The sequence below is a fragment of the Harpia harpyja genome, chromosome 6, assembly GCF_026419915.1.
Source record: "Harpia harpyja isolate bHarHar1 chromosome 6, bHarHar1 primary haplotype, whole genome shotgun sequence".
NCBI lineage: Eukaryota > Metazoa > Chordata > Aves > Accipitriformes > Accipitridae > Harpia > Harpia harpyja.
In genome coordinates this window covers 5533627-5558609 of record NC_068945.1, presented here as the reverse complement: position 1 = coordinate 5558609, position 24983 = coordinate 5533627, and the positions used below count along the sequence as shown (strand labels likewise).

General features: G+C 35.3%; 1 protein-coding gene across 3 annotated transcripts in view; it reads right to left on the bottom strand.

Annotated features, from left to right (window-relative positions):
* CCDC91 (coiled-coil domain containing 91) overlaps positions 1-24983 on the bottom strand; it is a 157745-nt gene that overhangs the window by 38773 nt on the left and 93989 nt on the right. For all 3 annotated transcript variants that reach the window (XM_052789907.1, XM_052789906.1, XM_052789908.1), the window contains 3 exons: positions 16285-16377; positions 16036-16104; positions 14937-15113 (listed from right to left, as the gene is read on the bottom strand). In XM_052789907.1, coding sequence (XP_052645867.1) covers positions 14937-15113; positions 16036-16104; positions 16285-16377 — 339 coding nt within the window. The remainder of the gene's footprint in view (positions 1-14936; positions 15114-16035; positions 16105-16284; positions 16378-24983) is intronic.

Genomic DNA, 24983 nt, shown 5'->3' with positions numbered 1-24983 from the left:
CATAACAAAATGAATGGGTAAGCAAAACAGATAGGCCGTGTTGCAGCTGCTCTGAGGGAGGATTTGGAAGGCAGCACATGGAAAAGACGAATCTCAATTTCCCTCTAAGTGCAGACTTTTACAAAACTCAAAGCAATGCAGCCATGGAAAAATGGAAATTAAAAAAAATTGAAATAATAGAAAAAATTATGGTTCAAAAAGGAACACACCAAGACTTCTAGTGTATTTATTCATATATATGATTTTTTTTTAATCAAAACTTTTTGAAAATGAAAAGTAAATATACATTGACCATCCTCCTTATTACTGTTCACCGATTAGACATAACACTGCATTACTAGCAGGTGCTGAAAAGATTTGTCTATAGGTTTGCTTGACTGCAGAGTAATACAGACATTTTAAGATACATATTTACAACTAGGATTTGTGGGAGTGGGGAAGGTCGGTCTATGGTTTTTCCTTCCCCCTCCTCCCCCCCCAATCTCTACTGGCCAAGGACCAAAGGTCTAAACAAAGTTCAAACTCTTTCTTTTCCTATATGCTACACTATCAGATGTGATCCATCATCCATTATTAACTAAATATTAAATCAGAATAATGCCTACTAAGCAACACAGTTTCTACACAGACAGTAAAACTAAAAAACATTTTTCACCACTTCAGTAAGAAAAAAGATAAAAATCAAGGATAGCTTAATTTATTTTTTTGGATTTAATTATTCACAGGCTTTCAGGCTCTTGTCAAAATGACTGAGTCTACCTTGTACATACACTGTCAGGTTTAGAAGAAATCAATTACTTTGTTGCAGTACTTAAAGTATTGAAAGTATTCAGTTAAAGCACCATGCTTATTTATATGGGAATAATGACTGACATAAGGAGAAATACATAACTTTACAAATGTTTGTGAGATAGAACGACAACCATTTTATTGCTGTCTTTACTGGTTTAAGAAACATTTATCAACCTACAGTGACACCTGCTTTAAATACAGAATCTCAGAATGCTAACTTACGCATTCTTGGTGCTTTACTATTCTGTCATCTTTGCAGAAAGTATTTTTGCAGGAACTCAATGGTACTGAATGGATTCACTCTGGAGAACAGGTGGAATTCTTAGGTTTTGGAAGTAGGAGATATTTATGAAGTTACATAATTCATCTGTACATGTAAGAGTGGCATTTAACCATATGCTATTAGTGTACAAAATGAAGAATATACCACCACTGAATTGGACCAAACCCCATTTTTTTAAAGACTCTTCGGTGAAAGTGTTTCAACTGAAAAAGGAAATGTTATTTCTTACCTTTAGCTATTTACTCCTTTTCAGCCAAAACTGAACAGTTTCTGCCAAACTATACTTCTGCTATCTTTATAACAGAAAAAGTCTAAAATCCCGAATTTGAAATGCGCAACAATGTAGTCCCCACTGTTCTGGAATACAGCAAATATGAAAAACCATAGTTGTGAAAAGTGATTATCATTTTTTTCTACTTTAATTCAGTTTACCAAAGAAAAATCCCGAGACAAAGGTCTCTTTCACTACAGAACTCTGGCAAGACTAACAGAAAAAGTAGCAGAAAGTTACATATTATAGAAATATGCTGTTCTTATAACTATATTCTTATGCCAGCTTAATTTGTCCAAAGGTCCCAAAATACTCTCTTGTATTAGAATGGAAAAAAAAATCCCATCATTTACCCCATTAAACTCTTAAAAGAAAATAACAGAACTGATAAGGTGCTATATATCTTAGTATGTAGAAAATTTTACATCAATAAAATACTTACAATCAATTAAAGTATGTTAACTTTCCTTGGTATCATGCTACTTGAAACACTGTATGAGCAAAAGTCCAAATAACAATACAATTAAATTCTACAAGTCTATTAAAATCAACCGCAAGAAAACAGAGACCACCAGCAATACTTTTATGGAAAACTATTTTATTACACAAGGATTAAAACAGAAGAAAAAAAATTGGGAAGAATTCTTTTCCATTTACAACGGCAAGTTCCCAAAATTAAGACCAGTATTAATTCTCTGAAGAATATACAGTTTCGGATAACAGTGAAAGCAAAAAGTTGTATAACAGCCTGTTTAGGCAATACGCAAAGCATACCATAACTATGCTAGTTTTTACTCTTTGTTACTAATATTTATTTCAAGAGCAACAAGGTGATAAAAAAATATTTTCTAACATTGTATACCCTTATTTTTTTACCACAAGGAACAAAACATTACTGATTACTTCTATACTATTAAATAAAGAAGTTGCCTTAACTTTTTACTTTTTTTTTTTCCCCTTTGTCACATTCACAATACTTACAAAGTAAGAGTTTTATAATGAGATCCAAGGGTCCTCTTAGCTTCCCTAGAAATTCCAAAAAATGGAAGATTTAAGAATCCAGCCGAGCCCCTCACTGTTTTTCAATGCCTCACTCTACAGTGCAAATGTTAGTTTTTCTATATATTCCCAGCATCCAGCAGTTCAGAAAAATTTGAATAACCCTGAATCAGTGGATATTCCAAAATCCCAATATTTCAAAAAGCAAATACCTATTCCAAAACGTACCGGGAATAGCTAGTATGTTGAACAGCTATTCCCATTTCTTTAATCCCTGTGCTTTCTTTTGTCTTATATAGATTTTCTAATTACACAGTGGATGACTCAAAATTTGAATGAGAACAATTGCCATACCACATACTAAGTTTATTTTTAAGTGAACATAGTAAACAGAGCTTTACTTCAGTAAAGCCTTTGACACCGTTTCCCACAGCATTCTCCTGGAGAAACTGACTGCTCATGGCTTGGACGGGCGTATGCTTTGCTGGGTAAAAAACTGTCTGGATGGCCGGGCCCAAAGAGTTGTGGTGAGTGGAGTTAAATCCAGTTGGCGGCCGGTCACAAGTGGTGTTCCCCAGGGCTCAGGACTGGGGCCAGTTCTGTTTAATATCTTCATCAACGATCTGGACAAGGGGATCGAGTGCACCCTCAGTAAGTTTGCAGATGACACCAAGCTGGGCAGGAGGGTTGATCTGCTTGAGGGTAGGAAGGCTCTACCCAGGGATCTGGACAGGCTGGGTCGATGGGCCGAGGCCAAGTGTATGAGGTTCAGCAAGGCTCAGCGTCAGGTCCTGCACTTGGGTCACAACAAGCCTATAGCATTGCTTGGGCTTGGGGAAGAGTGGCTGGAAAGCTGCCCGGCAGAAAAAGACCTGGGGGTGTTGGTCGACAGCCGGCTGAATATGAGCCAGCGGTGTGCCCAGGTGGCCAAGAAGGCCAACGGCATCCTGGCTTGTACCAGAAATAGTGTGGCCAGCAGGAGCAGGGAGGTGGTTGTTCCCCTGTACTTGGCACTGGTGAGGCCGCACCTCGAGTACTGTGTTTGGTTTTGGGCCCCTCACTGCAGGAAAGACCTTGAGGTGCTGGAGCGTGTCCAGAGAAGGGCAGTGAAGCTGGTGAAGGGTCTAGAGCACAAGTCTTATGAGGAGTGGCTGAAGGAACTGTCGTTCTTTAGCCTAAAGAAAAGGAGGCTGAGGGGAGACCTTATCTCTCCCTACAACTACTTGAAAGGAGGTTGTAGTGAGGTGGGGGTCAGTCTCTTTTCCCAAGTAACAAGTGATAGGACAAGATGAAATGGCCTCCAGTTGTGCCAGGGGAGGTTTAGATTGGATATCAGTAAAAATTTCTTTACTGAAAGGTTTGGCAAGCGCTGGAAGAGGCTGCCCAAGGAAGTGGTATTTAAAAGCCGTGTAGATGTGGTGCTTAGGGACACAGTTTAGTGGTAGACTTGGTAGTGTTAGATTAACCGTTGGACTCTATGATCTTAAGGGTCTTTCCCAACCTAAATGATTCTATGCTTCACCTACCAAATTCTAGTTAACTGAAAGTACTGATATATCTTCCAAATATATAAACATTTATTACTTCATAATACAAAATTAATATAGGGTACATAATGAAACCACAACTGAAATCTCACTATTTCAGATACATATTAACTATACTTATAATCTGAAAATCATCTCAAGAGTCACAGTCTGCCATGACAATGATAATTCAACAGACAGATCATGTAGCCATCAGACTGCACAATCTCCTATGACTGTAGACAAAGACTCGTACTTTAGTGGGCTTCATCCCATTTGTATTTACCAGACTCCTGGTAATACTCCAGAACACTTATTTTTTGGCAATTAAACCTCACCAACCATGCTCTAGGATGAATCATATGGTTCTATTACTCTGTGATTTGATTGCCTGTTTCTCAACCGAGTTTAAACATTATCCTGCTCGCTAATTCAGGAGACACAAAACAGTACAAGAAAATGCACAGCTTTCTTCCCAGGCTTATGTCTTAAAAAGGGATACTACAACCACTAAAAACAACACTGAACTGGCTGATTTAGTTTGCACTACCCCTTACTTGCAGCTCACAATGGGCAAACATAGACCTCTGTGTAACAATGGCAGATTGCTAAAGACTATCAAAAGACAGCTTTGTTGTGCTATCAATGAACTGGGAAGGAAACTTTTCTCCTTTCCATCCAGTTTTCAGAAGGCTTCAAAGAGTAAACATCATATAACACCCAGTCCCCTAGCCAACTCAGTCATGTATTTTTGCCGTGTCCTTCGAATTAATTAGTGACATTAGTTTTTCCTTCTGTGAAAAGAATCTTCACTCCTTCTGTATGACCTTTCTCAAAGTGCTCTCCTCTAAGTTCTCAAAGTCACTGTCTTTGCCCTACTTCTGTCAGTCATTACAGTAAATTATCAACTGATATGCAGATTATCTAAATTCTGATATTACCTATCACTGCTCTTTTACAAAGTCTTAGCTGCATGTACATCCTGTCAGCGTATGTGCTTACTTCTCATTCATCTCTTTCTTTGCTCTTTCCTGTCATGCTATATCTACCTTTAGATTTTACCCTAATTTAGATTTTCGTTGCAAAGGTAAAAGTTGGCCCTTATTTCATCTTCAGCAAAAAAGGGTACAGCATTATTTGAAGCTCTTATTGTTATTTTAATAGATTCAAGATAATGGGAAAGCCCAGTTTCCCATAAGAAGCTGAGGAAGAGCACTCCACAAATTGCACTTGAGGTGCAACTCTCCCCTGCCCTGCCTTTTTTTTTTTTTTTTTTTTTTTAAATATCTGATCAGAGGCTGGAGTACTACATTATAGTCACAAAGTTAGCTTCTTTACACGACTTTATATACATGTGCTTGACACCGGTTAGAAGATTAGAATACCTAATAAAAAAATAAAATAAAGTTATTCAAGTACTCAACTGACAAATCATATTCAACCATGTATTAGGAATCGAAACCACATAATCACAAAATATATATCTGCAGAAAGGCAGAAAGAAAAACCAGTGTACTGCATATACCAGAGAACTCCAGTAAGTATTTAAAAAAAAAAAAAAAAAAAAGAAAAAAAGAAAAAAGCGCCATATGATGGTTTGCAATTTTATAGGAAAATTCTTTTGTTTCCACACAAGGATCAGGTGGCAGCACTAAGGTTTATCTAGGAAATGCAACCACAGACTGCAATGTTAGTGGTTTTTCAGAAAATAGTAACCCTCAAATTATAATGTCTGTGGTTATAAACTACTACAAACTACTTCTGAAGTCAGACATGGTTAAAGTCTGCATGCAGTGGACTACTCCTTTTCCAGACTTTGCAAGCATATTAAATATAAACTGATCTAATGGCAGGGATCTCTTTCCACTCAGTGCTACTAAGTTGTGTGCTTCCTCACACACTCAAGATTACACAACATTTTCTTTTAATGAAAAATGTTTTTCTGTGTCCTAATGGAATCACCATGGTCTCTGTAAACACTGGACACACTAATGTTTCTGCAAGAAGGTGGAAAAACAAGAAGAAAGTGAAACTGAACATAATGGTTGGATATCCTCTTGAGAGAAATGTAAGCAAACACTCCCACTGAAAGTTGAACAATATAGTAAAGGCAATAGAAATTGGAGAAGAGGTCCTCTGAAGAGCAAGTTCTTCTCCAGCACATTACGTGATACTATATTATCAATAGTCTATTTGGGTAGGAATCACGATAGTGAGAAAAAAAACCAATGACTTCTTGTATGAATCCACAAGATATTGAACATGAACAGCAATGTTATGATAGTCCAGGACTGTTGCTGAAAAAATCTTTTTTTCTTCCCAAGTTTAACACTCTTCCACCCAATCAAAATCCTACAAAAGTCTAACAAAGTTATTCTTGGAATTGCAATACCAAATATGCCATTTTGCTGGGTACTTCAGAAACACAGAATAAATGGAGTATTTCAGACTCTGCCTCCCCCATAGGATTCTGTAACCTATGTATAAGATGAAACAAATAACAAATGGACAAAGAAGGACTGATAAACTGATACTATTTTGTATTTTCTTCACTCGCAATGCACTCAATACTCTGTATATCATAGATAGGAAGATTTTTGAGGATGTATTTAAGGAAATTAAATTAATATATGTCACATGGAAATCCGCCCAAGTACAAAAGCATCATAAAATAAGGGAAAGCAATGCCAATATCATGTATGTTTTACAGGTAAAAGTTGATCTCCTAGTAACAAATACTATAAATAGAGTCAATAATGATGAGAGAGACACAAAAGCAAACTCCGAAGCAGAGACAAAAAGCAGTTTATTTAACAAAGAGAGTGATGGAAAGCCAAAGTAAAGGGCTGGAAAGTGATCATTATGGCAGCATTCTGAAAGGACAAACTATAATTGTTAGGACAGGAAAAAAAGATGCATTAATACAGGAAAAGTGGGAGCTTGGATGAAGACTGTACCTATGTTGTTAGATATGATATATCATATCTTACAGATACGATGCCTAAATGGCCAGCAACATGTAAACAATTATATTTACAATCAGATCTGAAAAAAACCCATGATACAGTCCAGAGTAACAAGCAACATGGTTGGTGTTGAAGGTACCAGAAAGAGTGGGAAAGAAGAAAGGAAAGACTAAGATACCTATTGAACTTCAAGTGACAGCGATGCATTCATAAAATGATATCAAAGAGATTTATCAGTGTTTTTCATGTAGACAGAAATAGCACTCAAAGTGGGCATTGAGGAAAAAGTGAGTTAGGCTTCCAAATTCGATATGAGCCAAGTGGCATTCTTGCACAGAAAATCTAAACCTAGGGAGGCAATAGTTCCTGATCCTGCTAAAGATGCATAATATCATGGAATACCACAGAAAACTACTGCTGAGCAGCTACCCAGTGGTATCTTGTCTCTCCACAACACAGGGGTTCCCAAACTAGCCTATCTTTTGCCTTGCCAAAATTACCAGATTGCCTGTTGCATCACGCAGAACCAAGGTGCAAGTTCTGCAAGTTACAGGAGGCATAGATCATTGGAAAAGAGCTCTATCTGACAAACAGTATGATGATTTCATAATAAAGTTGTAGGGAATATCATAATACACATCACTTAAAGTGGTAGAAGAACAAACAGATTTTTGCACCATCATCATGGGAATAGCAGTTGAATGCATGTTTACACATAAGCAGTTCAGGAGAAAGTGTATGTATGAAAGATGAACAGACAGGATAGAAAGAGATTACAAAAGATCAAAGGAGAAAAGTTCTGCAAGGACAACCCTGGAAACTACTGTGTACAACAAACGAAGAAAATAAAGACAGATAAGAAGATTCACAATATGAAATTCATTCACAGATTTCAAAATCAGGAAAGGGGCATGCACTTGCACTCAATGTTCTCTGTTTTTTTAAGGCAAGGAAACTGTGGTGCCAATAAACAAAATCCCATAGTTTTGACACTTAAAGATATGTCAGTGAATCTATTTGCAAAAGTAGTCTTAATGGACAATAAAAAGGTAAGACAAATATATAATCCCCATATATTTTCTTTTTTCCTCATACTATCATGCAAAATATTCATTATATGCCTACTGATTTGACGCACGAGAAAAAAAAGGAGTGGTTTTTACAGATTATAGGGCTAAGAAAGGGCCATTCTACAGCTAATAAATCTGACTGAAAGCTAGAGTGCGAAATAACTTTCCAGACAAACTTTTTTATTTAGTAGTTCTTCCAATCTTCTCAAGTACAGGGCAATGAGGAAAAATATTTAGACAAATACTAAGTTTCAACAAATAATTAACAGTTAAGTTAGGCAATAGTAGAAAAGAAACAAAAGCCAGTTCTTTAAGTACACAGCCAACACCTTCATGTTTTCACTTATTTATCTTTTGTTCGCTTATATATGACCAGGTGTGGAAATCCTTAAGACATTCAATACAAAATTGATTCACGCTTGCCAAAACTATCAACAGAAGCACTCCCTCAAGCAGACGAGCATGAATACCAAAAAAGTTTTAATAATTTAGAAATTAAGTAGCCAATCAATTTTAAGCATTAAACACCATGTGTTCTAGACATTTTGCTTTTATCTTCTAAGCAATGGCATATACCGGTATTCACAAATTCATGGAAAAACATTAAACATACTTTAAAGCCCATACAGTACACAAGAATCAATTTTTTTTCCCAACTATTTAGATGTTTGCCAACAAAATTATATTAATACATTCCAAGATCATGAATTACAAGTTTATTGTTCTGCGAAGAACACCACCACATGAACCCTCAGGAGTGTGAACATATTCAACTGTCTTGAACACTTAGAGATTTACTCAACAAAGACTATTGGGAAGTTGACATTATTTTCCATAAGCCTTTTAGTTAACTTTTCTTGCAAAAATATTTTTTCTTTGTATATCTCAGTATATCTCAGTTGTGGCTTGGCTGAATGAAACACTGCAGCCTCACTTTTCCTGAAATACTTTCCCATTGGTAAGATCATTTTGCCTTAGTGCTTTTGCTCATGTCCAAGTGGAAGCAGAGTTTATGTTAGTTCTTTTAATAAATTAAAGGCTTTTTTTTCTAATTATTTGCAGCCTTCAGAACACTTGAGTCTCTAATGCATCTACTGTGTGGATTATGGCAATGATGAACTCGGGCTCTTTTTCCCTTAAGAATTCGGGTAAACTACAGTAGATTATACACAGCAATTTAAATTTAAGCCTTCAGGAGATGACAAAGGTGATTCTTTGCTTCGAGTGCTTTAGGAGAGTTATTAATTTCAAGCTATGACATGGACCTGAATTTCCAGGGCTCACCCTGCAGCTGCCAGCTTTCATTTTACTTTCAATGAATTTTCTTTAAAACAAAAATTGTGGTGCATAAATTCTCTTTAGTGTCTTTTGTTACTTCTCTCCCCCTCCCCCCCCTCCCCCAGATTTCACCTCATTTATGTAATTGAGTATTTACCTTTGTAAAATGATAACAACTACCATGCAGAGAGCTCTGTGCATGATAGCGTTATAGCTACAGCAGCTACTGCTATAGCTACTCTGCATTGCCCACTAATTATAAATACAATATATCATCCTTCTGTTTTACCCAAAATTGTATGGATCTCATCATCCTATATCCCCAAAGAATTTTTTGATTTTAGTTATTTCAAAGAGTAAAAATAAGCAGAAAGAAGATGACAATGGAGAGCACTGTCCATTGTTTTTTTCACTGAAGTTTATAGTTGTACCCCAAGAGCTTCACTGCAATTTTGAATTCTGGGAAAAAGCTACTGCTTCAGCCAAATTACCCATTATAGTTTCTCCTTATCTAGAGGGTAACCCCTTCTTTATTCAAATAAGTGTTCTAGAAAAAAAATTCTAGTGGAAGAATTTTACCAAGCATTCCTCTCAACACTGACAACTACCAGACATATTAAACTCTCCTTGCAGGGAAGTTGCCACTGTAAAAAATGCCATACAATGTATCAAAAATAAAAAAGAAAATACTGGAGACATGCCAGGCTACATCTAGCCTGCTGAATATATGAATTCCTCATCTATAATGACTTTTCAATGTGTTGTAAAAGGATCATGAGGTTACTGTGCAAATGAACATTACCTTTAATCAAAAGACTACTAATTTCTTTCAAGAAGGACAGCTTATTCTCCCCAATTTAAAATGCAAGCCCACCCTCCCCAAAACTAAGAAACCTCTTCTGAATGGGGGGGGGGGGGGGGGGGGGGGCGCGGGGAGGCACGGAAATCTCATTTATAAAAGCACTAAGCACCTGGATAACACGTATATAAAACCTGAAGATGCTGCCAGTCTCAACCAAAAGGAAAGTTTTCTGGACTTCTAATACCTTACAGCCTTTTGAGACAGTGCTCTAGAAAAACTTTTACCATTTCCTTACAATATCTTCAATTTAATTAAAAATCCCATGTCTCTAAGTAAAGACCCAAGTACCGGAACAGTCAAAGCTTTCATGAAAACAAATGCAATGTTCACGTTACTTTAATCCCTTAATTTCTTAAAAAAAAAAAAAGAAGGGGGTATGTCAAAGTTGCTCCATCAAGCTGAAACATTAACTCAGTATGTCTTAGTTCCTACTTGCACTGCAAGTTTATCTTTACTCTGCTGTTTCATATTTGGTAACAAAATACTTGATATTATTCGTGAGTTATTTATTAAACTGTCCCCAAGTCCCCAGATTTTTCTCTGGCAATGTTAAATTAAAATAAGTCTTATATGGAAGGAGCATCTCTTATCTGCAGACTCAACATCTATCTGACTGAGGATAAACAATTTTTCAGGACAAAGTTTTGTCAAGCGTGAATACCTAACAAGTAGAACCAATCTGCATAAAGCTTCCACATTTGCATCTACTATGGTTCTCCTTCCTGGCCACTCTGCAACAACAACAAAAGTCTAAAAAAATACCTGTATCATCCCTGCACAGTAAACATTCATCTTTTCTTCTTTTAAACAAATTACTTAGAAGATGAAGGGAAATCTCACCACCTGGTTCAGCAGAACCGTGATCTTCAAAGCTTTATTGTTCTTATGCTAAAATTGCCTGACTGAAGAAATGTTAACTAGCATACTTTAAGTTCTTTTCCAATTGCTTTCTTATACATAACCAAATTCTACAAGTTTTTTTTAGCACATGTGTTTAAAAACTGGTGAAAAAATAACAACTTTTATTTTATAAAGAGCATCAGTGGATAGTAAATTCCTCCCTTAAAACAAAGAATCAAAACTCCTAAACATATTTTTCTGGTCTAGAAGGCAAAGGAGAAGCCAGCGAATTCATACCATTATGACACAGAAATTTATTTTCCCTCATTTTCATAATTTAAATATTTTACAGATATGTAACGGTGCTGCAGTTTTTAAAGTACGTCTTTCCCATCTAGTTTATCAACTCTTGCCCCATGCATATGACAGTGTCCTTTTCCCTAATGGTTCTTCTAGTTTTACTTTTCAGTGTTTTACATTGATGTGAATCTTCTCTGTTCTTAATTTGCAGCCATTTGGCAGAAATTCTTTTTCTTAAGGCCAGGGTTGTATGTTCTTGGTTATGATTCTCAGTGTCTACTGACACTGTACCCTAGCTTCTACTACCAGATTCACAATTCTCTTGAGGTCCTGTTTGGCTGTCAAATTTGGGGTCTCAATTTCTTCTGTTTTGTTCTTATTCAACTCTGACACAGACCAAAGTATATTTAAAACACATAGATTATCAAGTACATTTGTGTCTCAAAGAAAATCATAAAATTTTGAATGTCTTCAAATTTCTCCATTAATTATTCCTAGAGTTACTTATGGGTGCCGTGACTGGAAGCCATTCTGCCTCGCCTATTTGCAGAAGACTATGCTGACCTTCATTAATACTGTAATAATTATCCTGAAAGATCTTTCAATTTTGCAGACTTACAGTATTAGTGAAGGGAAATTCCTTCTCTTTAATACTATGCTTAATTTATTTGTTTTAGTTCAAATCAGTAAGGCAAATCTCTTCAAATTAATTTACAGCAGAATAAAATTAAATTTTAATCTAGGTTTCTATGACAATTACTAGTGTGATAAAAGACTAAAAAAGAAAAAGACACAAAGGTAAATATACAAATATCTTTTCTTTCTCACACACAGATTATCTCCTCTGGTGATGAAGAAGATAAACTAAGAGAAGAGAAGTTTTGTTAAAAACAAGTCAGGCTTCTCTTTCCTAGTATTATGTTCCAAAATCATGTGTTAGTCAGAAAGATCTCCTTGAAATAACAGTACTGCTCTTAAAGCTCTTTTTATATGTCTGATACCAAAAGATTATTTTCCATGTTCACTTACATTCAGCTACACTCAGTTGTTTCATTACTTGGTAGTAAACATAAGAATAGTATCAGGTGACAATTTTGAAGCAGGAAGCATAAAGAATTATACAGCACAGCATAAAGAATTAAATGAGGCAAGCATTACACGGCCACAATTTTACATTTCATTGTCTAAAATGTTAGACTGTATGTTTTACTTTTGGCCATTATAGAGCTGACTTGACAGATTATGTTGTCTAAACAATAACTGCAAGAAAGTCAATAGTGCAGTTATAGCTCTTGAAAGAGAAATCTTACAGTAAAAAAAATATAAATAAGAAACAACTCTGAGTTGAAGGCTTTACTCAGAAAAATTAACGTCCACACACAAACTGCCAGCAGTCCCAAGTGTTTTTCATTACTAAACCAAAGTCACATCTGACACCGTATATAAGCTATCAGTTGGCACATTAGCTCTGCAGTACTTCTTTTGTTGTCAGACAGAGAATTTTACCAGTTCTATGTTTATAATACCAGTGGCCTAAAGGAGTCAGGCAAGTTCTTGGCAGAGGTAACACATGAAAATTTCTGCAAGAAACAAATTTCTACATGAAAGTCTGTTCTCCCAAAAGAATTTGTACTTGTTAATCAGAGAATAAAGAGTGTAACTTTAAATATGTCACACATTTATGTGAGAGAATTTTGGAAATCTCAAGAGAAAGCTGCATTTTCCTCAATTGAAAATGGATTTGGTATTTGAAAAATGAACCTAACTCAAAGGAGAAATCATCATATAACTGTTACTATCAAAGTTGTCAGAGCTATTCAGCATTAAAAAAGATGGAATTAACTAATGCCACATGACTACATCAAGAGCAAGATATTTACAGGAGAATTAAATCGCAACACTCTCCAATACCTCACTGTCACAAGAAGTACACCACTAGATACTCCAACACTATCAACTACTTGATCAACTAGCAGCTTGAGCTGAAAAACCTGTCCTTTTGAAAGGCCTGAATTTCTTCCTCAGAAAACCACTGACATCTCAGTATACTTAAAACTTTGTCTGAAAGAATACATCCATCAATATTAAACTTCTTCTAATATCATCCTGTCTTGTGACAACTTCAAAGGCAGTATCAACAACAAGAAACTCTGGCAGTACACTCCCCAGGGAAGGTAAAGCTACCCTGAGTCACTATGTCAACTTAATCCACCATTCTCCCACCCCTGGGACATTTTACATGCTCCCCAAATCCACAAATATAGAACCCTGGCCAACCTCATGCATCCAGCTACGGGACTCCTTCATCAAAAACCTTCAGGATTCATCAAAACTCTCCTCGAACTTCATTAGCATAGTCCTCCTATTATCTCTTCATGTTCCACAAGCTATAAAATTGCTGTCTTTTTCTTTACTGTAGTAAACAACTACTTTATTGCTCTCCCTTCTGTCAACAGATTCTCTACACCACTGGTACCAGTTCTCATTCTGGGTAGTCTAAATGATTTGTATCTAACTAAACCCCAAACAATTTTCTCAGCTTGCATTTAGCTTTGAAGTCAGCTGCTTATCTTTTTGTTGTAAAGAAGAGTTTGAGTGCCTGAAGGCTTATCGGTATAGTAAAATGAGTCTTGAAAACTAGTATCTTACCACTTGATACATTCAAAAGCAGTAAACAAGCTATACACAAAGTAAAATCATTCTATTTACACTAAAAATGTAAGCAACACAGTATAATAATGGCTTAGCATCAAAAACCAACGTTTTCTTTAGTTGATTATGTATGAGGTTAATAGTTCCGTTTAATGCTGGAAAGGGAAATGGGTCTGTTTCCAAAGAGTTGATTTTTAAACTTCTGTGATATGCTATTTTACTTCTATTTTACTTCGAATTCTAAAGGTCTTTTTGTTGTTGTTGTTATTAAGGACATTAAAAAAAATAGTAATATCAAATTCCAACACCTGAATGAAATCTATCTTGTTTGAAATTCTTCAGACTTTAACATTCAAGTATGCCACCAAGAAATCAGTGAATTTACAGGCTGTTCCCCCAAATATTTCCAGCATCAGAGACTACAAAATTCAACTTTTGGAAGAGTAATTTAACTGCCATTATAATGTATTTAATTTGTAATTTCTACAATTGTTAAAAGTAATATTGGGAGCGTCCATCTCAATTTGTGTTAAGTGACGTACAATTATCCTTACAGAAGCACCTCTCTAAAAAGTAACTCTGGAAACATTTCTGGTTCATTACTGGTTTAGGTTTCCAATTTTTATAAACCTCTTTATTTTGTACCTATTTTATTTTTTGTCTTAGAAAAAGTATCTTTTCACTAAGAGAGATAATGGAATTCCAGCAGAATAGGGAACAAATGTAACAGCTTTTCTCTTCCATAGGTATAAAAGATTCACCTAAACTGTCTACAACATAAATGCCACTATCTAAGCTAGTCATCTTGGACTTCTTTTGAAGTCAGTGGACAAAAACAGGCTCTTACAGGGCAAGATTCATCTCATTTCAATATACATACCTGAAAAGGTTGCAAGAATTTTGTTCTGTGTGTGCCAACTTCTCTCCATACACATAGTCTAGATGACGATAAACTAACAAGATTGCTGTGCATTGCAAATATCAACTAGGCGCAGTGATGAATGATAGATGTCACAAGAAAATCTAGCACAACATTAGGAAGACATTCAAAACTAGAGTACGCAAAGCAGGTCCATGGAAGGGCAAAATATACTAACTTGATTATGCTTTCTTTGCTCTTGCATGGCTTCCCAGACAGCCTGGGCAATCTTCTCTTCATGTCTGTCACGTTCTGCTTCCCACATTTTTCTTTCTTCTGCATGAATCTTCTCCATATTTCTCCTCTCTTCCTCTACTGCTTTCAGAACAGTCTGCCGCACTACTTCTTTTTCAGCCTTTGAAACAAATCAAGCACAGATAATGACGAAAATACCCAGCTTGGGTGCCTGACTCATATACGTTACTTCTTTTAATGAGATCTATGAGCTGACAAGATATGGGACATGAATATTTTCACTTCTGAACTATGAGCTTAAACTTATCTTAAGGTGCTACCAAGCAGGTATTACCACTGGACAATGACTTTGTAGTTACACAAAAAGAAAGTTACAAGCAAGGATCTTAAATTCCTACCTACTTAAAACACAAGTTTGCTTAATGCCAACACAAAAAACACGCAGCAGGAACCACGTAAGAGTAGGTACGTCATGGGCCTCCCTGCACTGCTTGATATTCCCATATATGAGATACTCCTGCTCTTATCTACAAGTATCTAAAGTCCAAAACCAGTCTAAGCATCTTCTGTGGCAAAGTAGCCAATACATACTTAAAACAAATGCACCTTCCCTCTGAAAGCCTGTTAAAATGTCCAAATTTTTGTATGATTTATAAAATAGTTCTGTCCTCATTGAAAATGACCATAATTAACAAAAGTTAAGACACAATGCTAATTGTCTTATTAAGATAATCAGTTGACCCTGCTACATAGCTCTTCATATCAAGATGTATTGATGTTGTTCACTGAAAGACCACGAAACCAGATACTTAGGTAACACCAATAAGTGAACTGTAATATTATGACTTCTTGTTATAAACTAATTCAGAGTCTATCTTAGACAGAAGTTACATAGACTATCTGTATTAAGACATAGGATATAGCAGATATGTTCATGATTTATAGAACTAGCTTCTTTTAAACACAGATGATAACAGAGTTTGACAAATTTAATTATGAAATAAGAATGAGTTGCTGAACTTGGCATTTGTAATGACACACATGGAATCCACATTGCATGTCTACTACTTAACAAGACATACCTTTGCAGCAGCTGCCACAGCCTCCTTACTTCTTTGTCTTTCTTCATCCAAACATTTGTCAAGCACTTCCTGTAAACATTATGAAAAATTAAACTGCAATATACAATAGAGGAGTGGCTAAAAATCATTTCAAACAGTCAAAGTGCTTGAGAAAGCTTCCTCTTCCTGTCAATAATTGTGACAGGATCATGCCCAATGAACTCCGTGGTGCAGATCAGACCCCTTTTTTTTGGTAAATAAAAGCAATACCTTGTGTTTTTGTGACTGCTGCATCAAAGCCTCTTCTATCTTTCCGGATAGCACTTCCTTCTCCACTTCCAAAATGTCCAGAAGTCGCTGATGCTATTGGGAGAAAACATTCATATTATTGTAACCATAGTCTGCTAGTAAAACAGACAAAAAGAACTCATCCAAGACACTTAGGTTTGTCGGTTGCTTACAAAATGACTTAAAATGTAAATTCAGTTAAATTACATATACAGCAGCCCTTTAATTGATTTCATGTCATGAAAAAATAATTACAATAATAAGAAATGTTTAGCTTACTGATTATCTAATATTTCTGCTCAGTCTGAAGAGTATTAGAAAGAAGTTGGAAAAAAAAAATCACTATATAAAAACAACACTTATAAATTTTATAAAGATGGTCCAAGCAACACCACACTTTAAATAAACAGCTGCAGAATTTAAATTATGCTCGTACTACCTCTCAGTTATAGAGGGCAAAAGGCAAATCTATTTTTTTTCAACCATTTGAGATACCATGAACTTTAAAAGCCAGGAAATGACAGCAAAAGAGAATGCTGCTTTCTTCTAATCTTCTTGTAATTTGAAACATTTTTGCAGGGAGAAAATGAACACCAAAGTGACCAGGTAGTCTATATGTAAATGTATAATCTATCACTGTTCTTAATCACAACCCATTTATCTGCTTTTCACTAAACCAAGCAAAGCATTTGAAAGATGTCGGTTTTGTCTGTAAGAGCTAAGGTGTTTTCCAAAACTAAAAATTATTACTGGAAATTATTGATGTTGGGTATTTGTCATGAGATAATTGCTAGCAAGTCAGTACACTTTTTCACATGATATTTAAGAGATGATATATTATAACCTTAAAGCATTGTATCAATACATAATAATATTTTACAAGATCACCAAAAGGAAAGTGTAACAGTAGAGTTTTATATTAATAAAAGTGTATATAACGAACATAACATTTTTACACAAACACTTACGCAGGCAAATACCCCTTTCACCAGCATTTCTAAGAAACAGTAATTTCTGTTTCATGAATTTTATTATGTTTTAATTAGAAGTGTCTCTAATGGCAGCTAGAAATACATTACCAAACTGCAATACTATGTTCTGAAAAATATTTTTTCATTTGAAGAATAGAATAGAAAACTTCTAGACTGCTTTATAAAATAAAACACCTATCTGCCCTTCCAGGATAAACATGTAAAGAGGCATTTCCTTGTGAATTTACTTAAAATAGGTCTGAATGGAGCAGACATATTCTAATGGAAAACGCCTGTGGAAGGAGTGGTGAAATTCACATCATGGTTATACTTAATGATGTGTAACTAACTTGTCTTGTGGACTCAGTATTTTCAGACATTAGCTTTAACTATCAGGGCTCTTATAGAAAGCATTTTTTCCTAGTAACTCAAAGGTGAAACAATAAATGGATTTTATTATTTAAATGATCTCCATGACTCTTCACTTGACTGACTGCACTAACTACAAATCTGTTATTTCACTTTCATTTGAAAGAATGACAGAATAGAAGACAAACACATGCAAATATTTTATCAGACATACACCCCAATTCAAAGTTTACTCGTGTCAAATAAAAGACTGAAACTTTATTCGCTTCAGTCAAGAATCAGCAAGAGACTTTCTAAGGAGAGCTCATTAGAGAAAATCACCTCTACCTTTAAAACACCTACAACAGAATGGCAGTCAACTTGTTCAGCAAGATTAGAATTTCTAGTGTAAGACTTCCAAGCAGTTAATTCCAGTTTGAGACTGACCATCAGATTCCTACGTTAGATATGAAGACCATGTATGCATATTTCAAGTCGCCATAACGGGCCAGCTACCAGATGTATTTTACAACATTCTCCATGGGACTACAATTTTCAGTCTTTAAACTTCAGGGCAGTTTTAGAAATTTTATTTTACATACATGTATAAGAAGACATTCAAGCCCATGCTGAAAGTCCTGAAACAATGGAGACATTTGCATTAATACAATATAGAACATGTATACAAGGCCAATGGAGACAACTAATGTCTATTCTCCTTACAGAGAAAATAATTTCATGACTATGGCCTTCCACATGACCCTAACCTCACTACATAGCAGTTTACTTTTCATAAACCTGTGGTAGATCTACTATCCTGAAAAATACAGGTATTGGGACCAAAACTTTTTTATCATACAGAAACCTGAGAAGTTCTAATCTTTAATGCATCTCTGAAGCGAAAATGTAATCTCCTTCACTGTGAAGAAAAGTGCACAACTAAATCCAGAAATAAACTCTTTGTACAAACAAGAAAATGTTACTCCAGTTGGTTGTTACAGTAATAAGGAGTTTAACATCACCTGGACACACCAGTTCCATGGAGATACAGCATATCAAACAAATGGAAATACAGACAGCAGTATAAGATAAATCAATTTGCTTCTTCTGGAAGCAGAAAGGGAATTCTTTAAAACACAACATACCGCTTCTGCTTGCCACTAACTATAAAAAAGGTCGCCTAATAAGTAAACAATTACCATAAAAATGAAAGCTGCTGTAACTGCCATTTGCAGTATGATTACTTTAATTCAGCTTAGAATCGCCTATTTTCTTGGTAGATTAGAAAATCTATATGGTATTACATTTTGAGTTTTATGGAATTGACAGAAATTCAGCAAGAACTGTATTAAGAATTGTACCTGTGTATAAAAACACACTAGTTTCTATTTTTCAAGATACTAGAGGTAACTATTTGCAAGCACATTTAGAATGCTTTCAAAATAAAAGCTAATGACTTCTGGCATATTTCAATGCAACTTCTTTTACATTATATAGCATCCCCATTTCTCATGGAAACATTAAATTTATAATTTCAAGATTGTAAGCCTCTTGTGAATAGCTTGGCGTGTCCTTTCCTATTATAATGTAAATGTTTATTCATGTGGAATAATCCTTCCATAAATGGTTACCTTCATATCTGAACTTCTAAAAGTTCATATATGAACTTCTAAAAGTTCTAAAAGTTCATATATCATCACAAATGTTGCAACAGCTGTCCATACAACCCAGTAAAGCAAATTATCTTGTACTAGTCCTAGAAGAACTGTTTATTTGGCTTCAGAATTTATATTTGGCCAAATAGGTTTCTTTTTCAGAGAGAAATGTACCTTAAGCAATTAAATTACATAAATTATACGAAAAGAAATAAGTAACTGGAAGTAGACAAAGCAGAATAAAGTATTACATGAAACGCTTCTCCCTGAAACGAGTCTTGAGTCCAGAGAGCCCATATTGCATAGTTAGCATAGACACAATAAAAAGGATGAAAGCTTCCATTCTGCATGTAAATAATAAGCAATTTAATTACTTACCAAGAACTTTAATTACTTATCAAGACTTTTTCCCAAGGTACTGTGCTCCATAGTAGTATTAGCCTTCATATGGAGCCACAGAATCTCCTTGAAAGCTGTGCTTATTCAAATGATGTAATGCGAGCTCAGTGGTATTATTAATCCATTTTATAGAAAAGAATGCACCACCTTGCCATCTGAATTCCTTTTTACAGAAGCACAGATCTTTCAAAGGCATACTCAGGTATCTAGGTTATGCATAACACTTGAGTAGAAAATGTGGGAAGTTATGTATAGTAAAGGTTTTTGTGCATTCCCTCTTCTGACAGCAATCAAGGAAATTTTAGCTATTTCTGTATAATGACAGCTTTCTGACAGACTTTGAAAAAAAAGCAGTAATGCAAAAGAAATGATTAATGAATGTATGAATAGAAATCCAAGTTGTTAGTTTAAATGTCTCTGCACAGCAAGCTATTGTAACCCCTCTGAAACTAGTATTTAAATTAGGGCAGGTAGCTTTGTACTTCAGATTAAAAATAATCCATACACCTTCTAAGTAGAAGTTATTATATAGAAGCATTAGGTACATTAATTTTCTAGACACATGCAGAATGACTTTGGACTCTGGTACTAAATGGCCACAATGAACTTTATTTAAAGTCAGTGCTTCCTCAGTTGGTCTTTCAGATGAAGTTATTAAAGTTGAAGGTTAACAACATATAAAAGGTGACAGTTTCACTTCAGCACTTACACACTTGAGAGCTTTCAGTTGCTCTTGTATTTTTAGCTAACAGGAAATAGCAGGATGTTTTAGGTTCCTTTACTTGGCTTGTAGATTTTTGTTCAACTGTAGTAAAGGTCTCTTAACAATACAGATCATTGCTGAATTAAAGATCATAAACACTGAGATAAATGCCAATGCTAAGCAAACTTATCTCATAAAACCCTCTCCTTCTCAACAGGAATAAAAGCTATAGAAAGGATGCAAGTTGAATGAATCTCATTCAGCATTCCCAGTTTCCAGAGGTAAGAATTATGAACATGTTCCTCTCTCTGTTAGGCAGTATTAAAGGAAAAAAGGAAGAGTGTTGAGACTTAAGGCACCACTCTGAGCTATCTATACACTGAATTTGGTTTCCCAAGCATTGTAGAGGCCACTTTCTCTTAGGCTTATCTGGACATCAAAGTTGGAGGTCTCCTGGTAATTGTACCTGTCAAGAGGATATTGCCCGTGCTTCAACAAGTAAACCTAATAAAAGCTTTCAAGAAAGAGTGATCAGCCTCCTGTAAGCAGGCTAATAAGTTCATCAGACCTAACAGTCTTATAATAAATAAAGTCTATTCCAGTTTTACTGTGAAAGTTATGATGAGACCTACTTTTATGGAGCCTTATGTTTGGAAAAAAGCACCTAACCTGTGTAGACTGTAAGACAGTGTCCACAGAGTTTTTAAATGGAAGTTGAAGTGAAGGTTTCCTTTATTAATCAACAATCCAAGAACCAGAAAACAGGTAAGAAAATTCTAAACATGTTGGGGCTTTGAATCCAATTTTCCAGCTGTTATTAAACAAATATACCTTACTGACTCTGGACTAAAGTGCAAAAATGGAAATTGATGAAAAGTCATGGCTACAGATAATCTTGAAAAAAAAAACCCTAAAACTCCTGAACTGGAAATATGGTGCATGAATTAGTGTGAGGCCAAAATAAATCTCAGTGAAAACTCCACTTCAGTGCAACAGGAAAGTTTTCAGCCAGCGTAAGTTTGCTAGGCTGCACATTCACATTGTGCATGTTATGTATAAAGCACAGTAGACAGTAGAACACTATGCAGAGATACTCAGCCAGATTTCAAAACCTTTAGCTTAGGTACAACAAATAGCATAGCTCTTTAATGCATCACTTTGCCTGAACTAACTTCCATAGCCCAGCACCCTTACCTAGCCATCTTTCTGACAAAGCTATAATTTGCTTCCTTTTATTCCTTAGACAGGGAGTATAGGGTTAAGAGTGCAAAATTCTGCTGTGTAAAAATTCTGAAGAACAAATTGTAGTGGGACACGATGGCCCAAAGAGACACAAGAAAGTGTTTTCCAACAAAAGAAAAAAACCAATCTTTTTAGAAAAGTGGTATTCCAAAGTGGAGAGAAATACTAATATTTCTACCCTACTCTCTGGAAAGTAGCAAGAGAGGGTCAAGAAGAGTCTTCTGAAAATCAACTTAAAACAAAAGGCATTCAAAAATATTCAAAAAAGGTTATAATGTTTTCCTCCCTGCAAGAAGTTCTCTAGGCAATGGTTCCAAATGAAAAACGTTTGATGTAGATTCAAATATAAATACAGAGGTCCTGTGGTTTTTCTTGATTCCTGTAAAAAAGAAATCAAAAAAATCTTTCTTTTTTTTCCTGGAATGTGAGTCACAGAAGACATTGTAAACAGATTTAATCACAATAGCAACTAGTCAGTCTTTTTTGTTATTTTTATATATTAAATTTATTTCTGAGGAATCATGACATTTTTCTTTCAGGTAAGCATCTTTTGAAGGATTATATAGTATATATTATAATAATTCATTGAGTGAATGAAATAATGCAGAATATGAGATATTTTACAGCTAAAACACTGTATTAAAGCTATTAATAACTAATTATCATTTCATAGAATCATAGAATCATTTAGGTTGGAAAAGACCTTCAAGATCATCGAGTCCAACCATCAACCATGCCCCCTAAACCATGTCCTGAAATGCCTTGTCTACTTGCTTTTTGAATATCTCCAGGGATGGTGACTCAACCACTTCCCTGGGCAGCCCATTCCAATGTTTGACAACCCTCTCAGTAAAAAAATTTTTCCTAATATCTAACCTAAATCTCCCTTGCCTCAACTTGAGGCCATTTCCTCTTGTCCTATCTCCAGCCACCTGACAGAAGAGACCAGCACCCGCCTCACTACAACCTCCTTTCAGGTAGTTGTAGAGAGCGATAAGGTCTCCCCTCAGCCTCCTTTTCTCCAGACTAAAACACAGGCATCATAAAACTACCTCTCATCTCCAGTACATTTTTTTTGTACTTTCATTACATATGGACGTAAAACAATCTCTGTCCCTCAAGATTGGGGAAAAAAATACCTTCAGAAACATTCAGCATGTGTTTCAGTACTTCATTCATCAGCAGGACTGATAATCCACTGGATTGGGCTTTTTAAGAATTCACCAATTCAAATTTGTTCACCTATTTTAACAAGAAGTCTTCTTAACCCACAAAATTCAACTCTTACTTCTCTCTCTCATGCAGGAATCTAACAGTAGGAAGAAATAACACAGCTCATGGGAAACGTTATCTCTATGTGAGAAGGAGATGACATAACAAAAATACACAGTTATAGCGTCATGATTTTGTAATGTTATCAAAATATGCCCATTTCTATATCCTATTCAAAATATTATCCCGAGGAAAAAGGCAACCTTATTAAAACAGTAATCATAGTTTTCTGCTCCTGTAGAAAGGGTGGCTATATTTAACAGCATATTCTTTTATACTGCACCTTTTCTTCACCACTGCTAAACTATGTCTAAGTCAAATGACAAGATCTGGTAATCATAACTGGTTTCCTACACTGTCCTCACTATCTGTGGCATCTGAGTGTTTGGCAGCGCAAGGTGGAAAATCTGTCTGAAGAATTCCAACATCTGTTACATATTTCCACTTCCTCAAATTATAACTTATTACTGCATGGTTGAACTGTATCTTTTTGCCAGTTTGAGGTCCAAGTGGCTAACAAAGCAGCAAAACTTTTCTAAGAGAAAGCTCAGGAATCAGCAAAACATTATTAAACCAGAAAAGTTAAAACAATGAAAATATAAAGAAAAATTATAATAGTGGTAATAAAATAACTAAGGTTATACTCGTACTCAGGGTTCCACTCAGCAGTATACAAACAGTATGTAAACTGTATAATTTGAGGCACATCAGAGGCTGAGGTTAAGCTTAAAACATTTTGCTGCATATGTGCTTCATTGTTTTTATAAATAACGTAAGAATCTATACAAAGTCATCTAATAATGAAAATACTTTTCTCAGAAAATGTACAAAGTAATACAGACTATTAAAAAATCCACCAACTTCGAGGTCCTAAGGATACAGAGATAGGGAACTTCAGTAAAAATATGAAGGGAAAAAAAAAGTATTAATTAGCCCTTCTGTTTTTCTGATCTAATTCATTTCACAGCCTGTATGAGTTCTCACAGAATTGCTCCACCTATCAGGAAAAATAAAAGGAAATGAACTCCTAAAATATGAGCAATATAAACAGCAAAATGTTCAGTAATGGAAGATAACAAAAGGGAGGAAAAAAACAATTTTTGAACAATAGCAGACAGAAAAATAATTGAGGAGAAAAATCATATTATATTATTTAGTTGTTCAGTTGACAAGAGTTGATGATATAAATTCATAATGAGCAATGAAGATTTTAAGGAAACTTGTTGTATAGGCAGAAAGGAAAAAAAAAAAAAAAAAATCACACTAAAGAGCTACTTTCAAGTGGAACTTGACAAATCCAAGGAAGCAAAGGCAATTTCCAAATAAGATTTTTGGTTGAGACTCTGAAAGTATCCTGGCTTAATTAACAGTGCAAAGGGACTGCAAAACCATCCTCTAACTAGCTTGCAATAGTGGGCAGATTTAAATGAAGCTAGAAGACTCTGGTAAGGATTTACATTTTTTTTCAAACAGATATGCCTTTTTGAATCTTAGCAATGTAACTTTTACTTTGGGAGGTAAATACTAAGCAGTACTGGATACAAAGTCAACACATACAAAACCCAAAACACAGAGTGAGGATAAATCAAACTTTTTCAGGATTTAAGGAAAACAAACAAACAAACAAATCCTTCCCAGCACAGGAAAAGCTGATTCTTGATCTTTTCACTCTAATTCTCTCTATATACACAGAAATCAAGGGGGTATTATGAATTTAGGAATGACTCAAACTGACAACAGGATTCTAATAAATACTTTCTTTCCCCCTTCGCATAATCAGAAACTACCAGAGAATAAAGAAGTTCTGAGAAAGTCTAACTTTGCTCTTGGCAGAAGAGTGGCAGACCTGAAAAGACGCATCTAGATGAACTGTGTTTAAGGATGAGAGGTTAGGTGCAAAGTGAATGAGATTAAAATGTAACAGGAATGACTGCTAGGAAGTGCTTCATTTTGGAGGCAATGAATAAACAATTATTCCCACATCTTGCAAAGTGCAAGATTTCTAAGAACTGAGAGGAAATGCCCAAAGAAGGGGACATGATAAATACTCTCAAGAATTTCCAAAGCTATCATAGTTGGAATTAATGAACC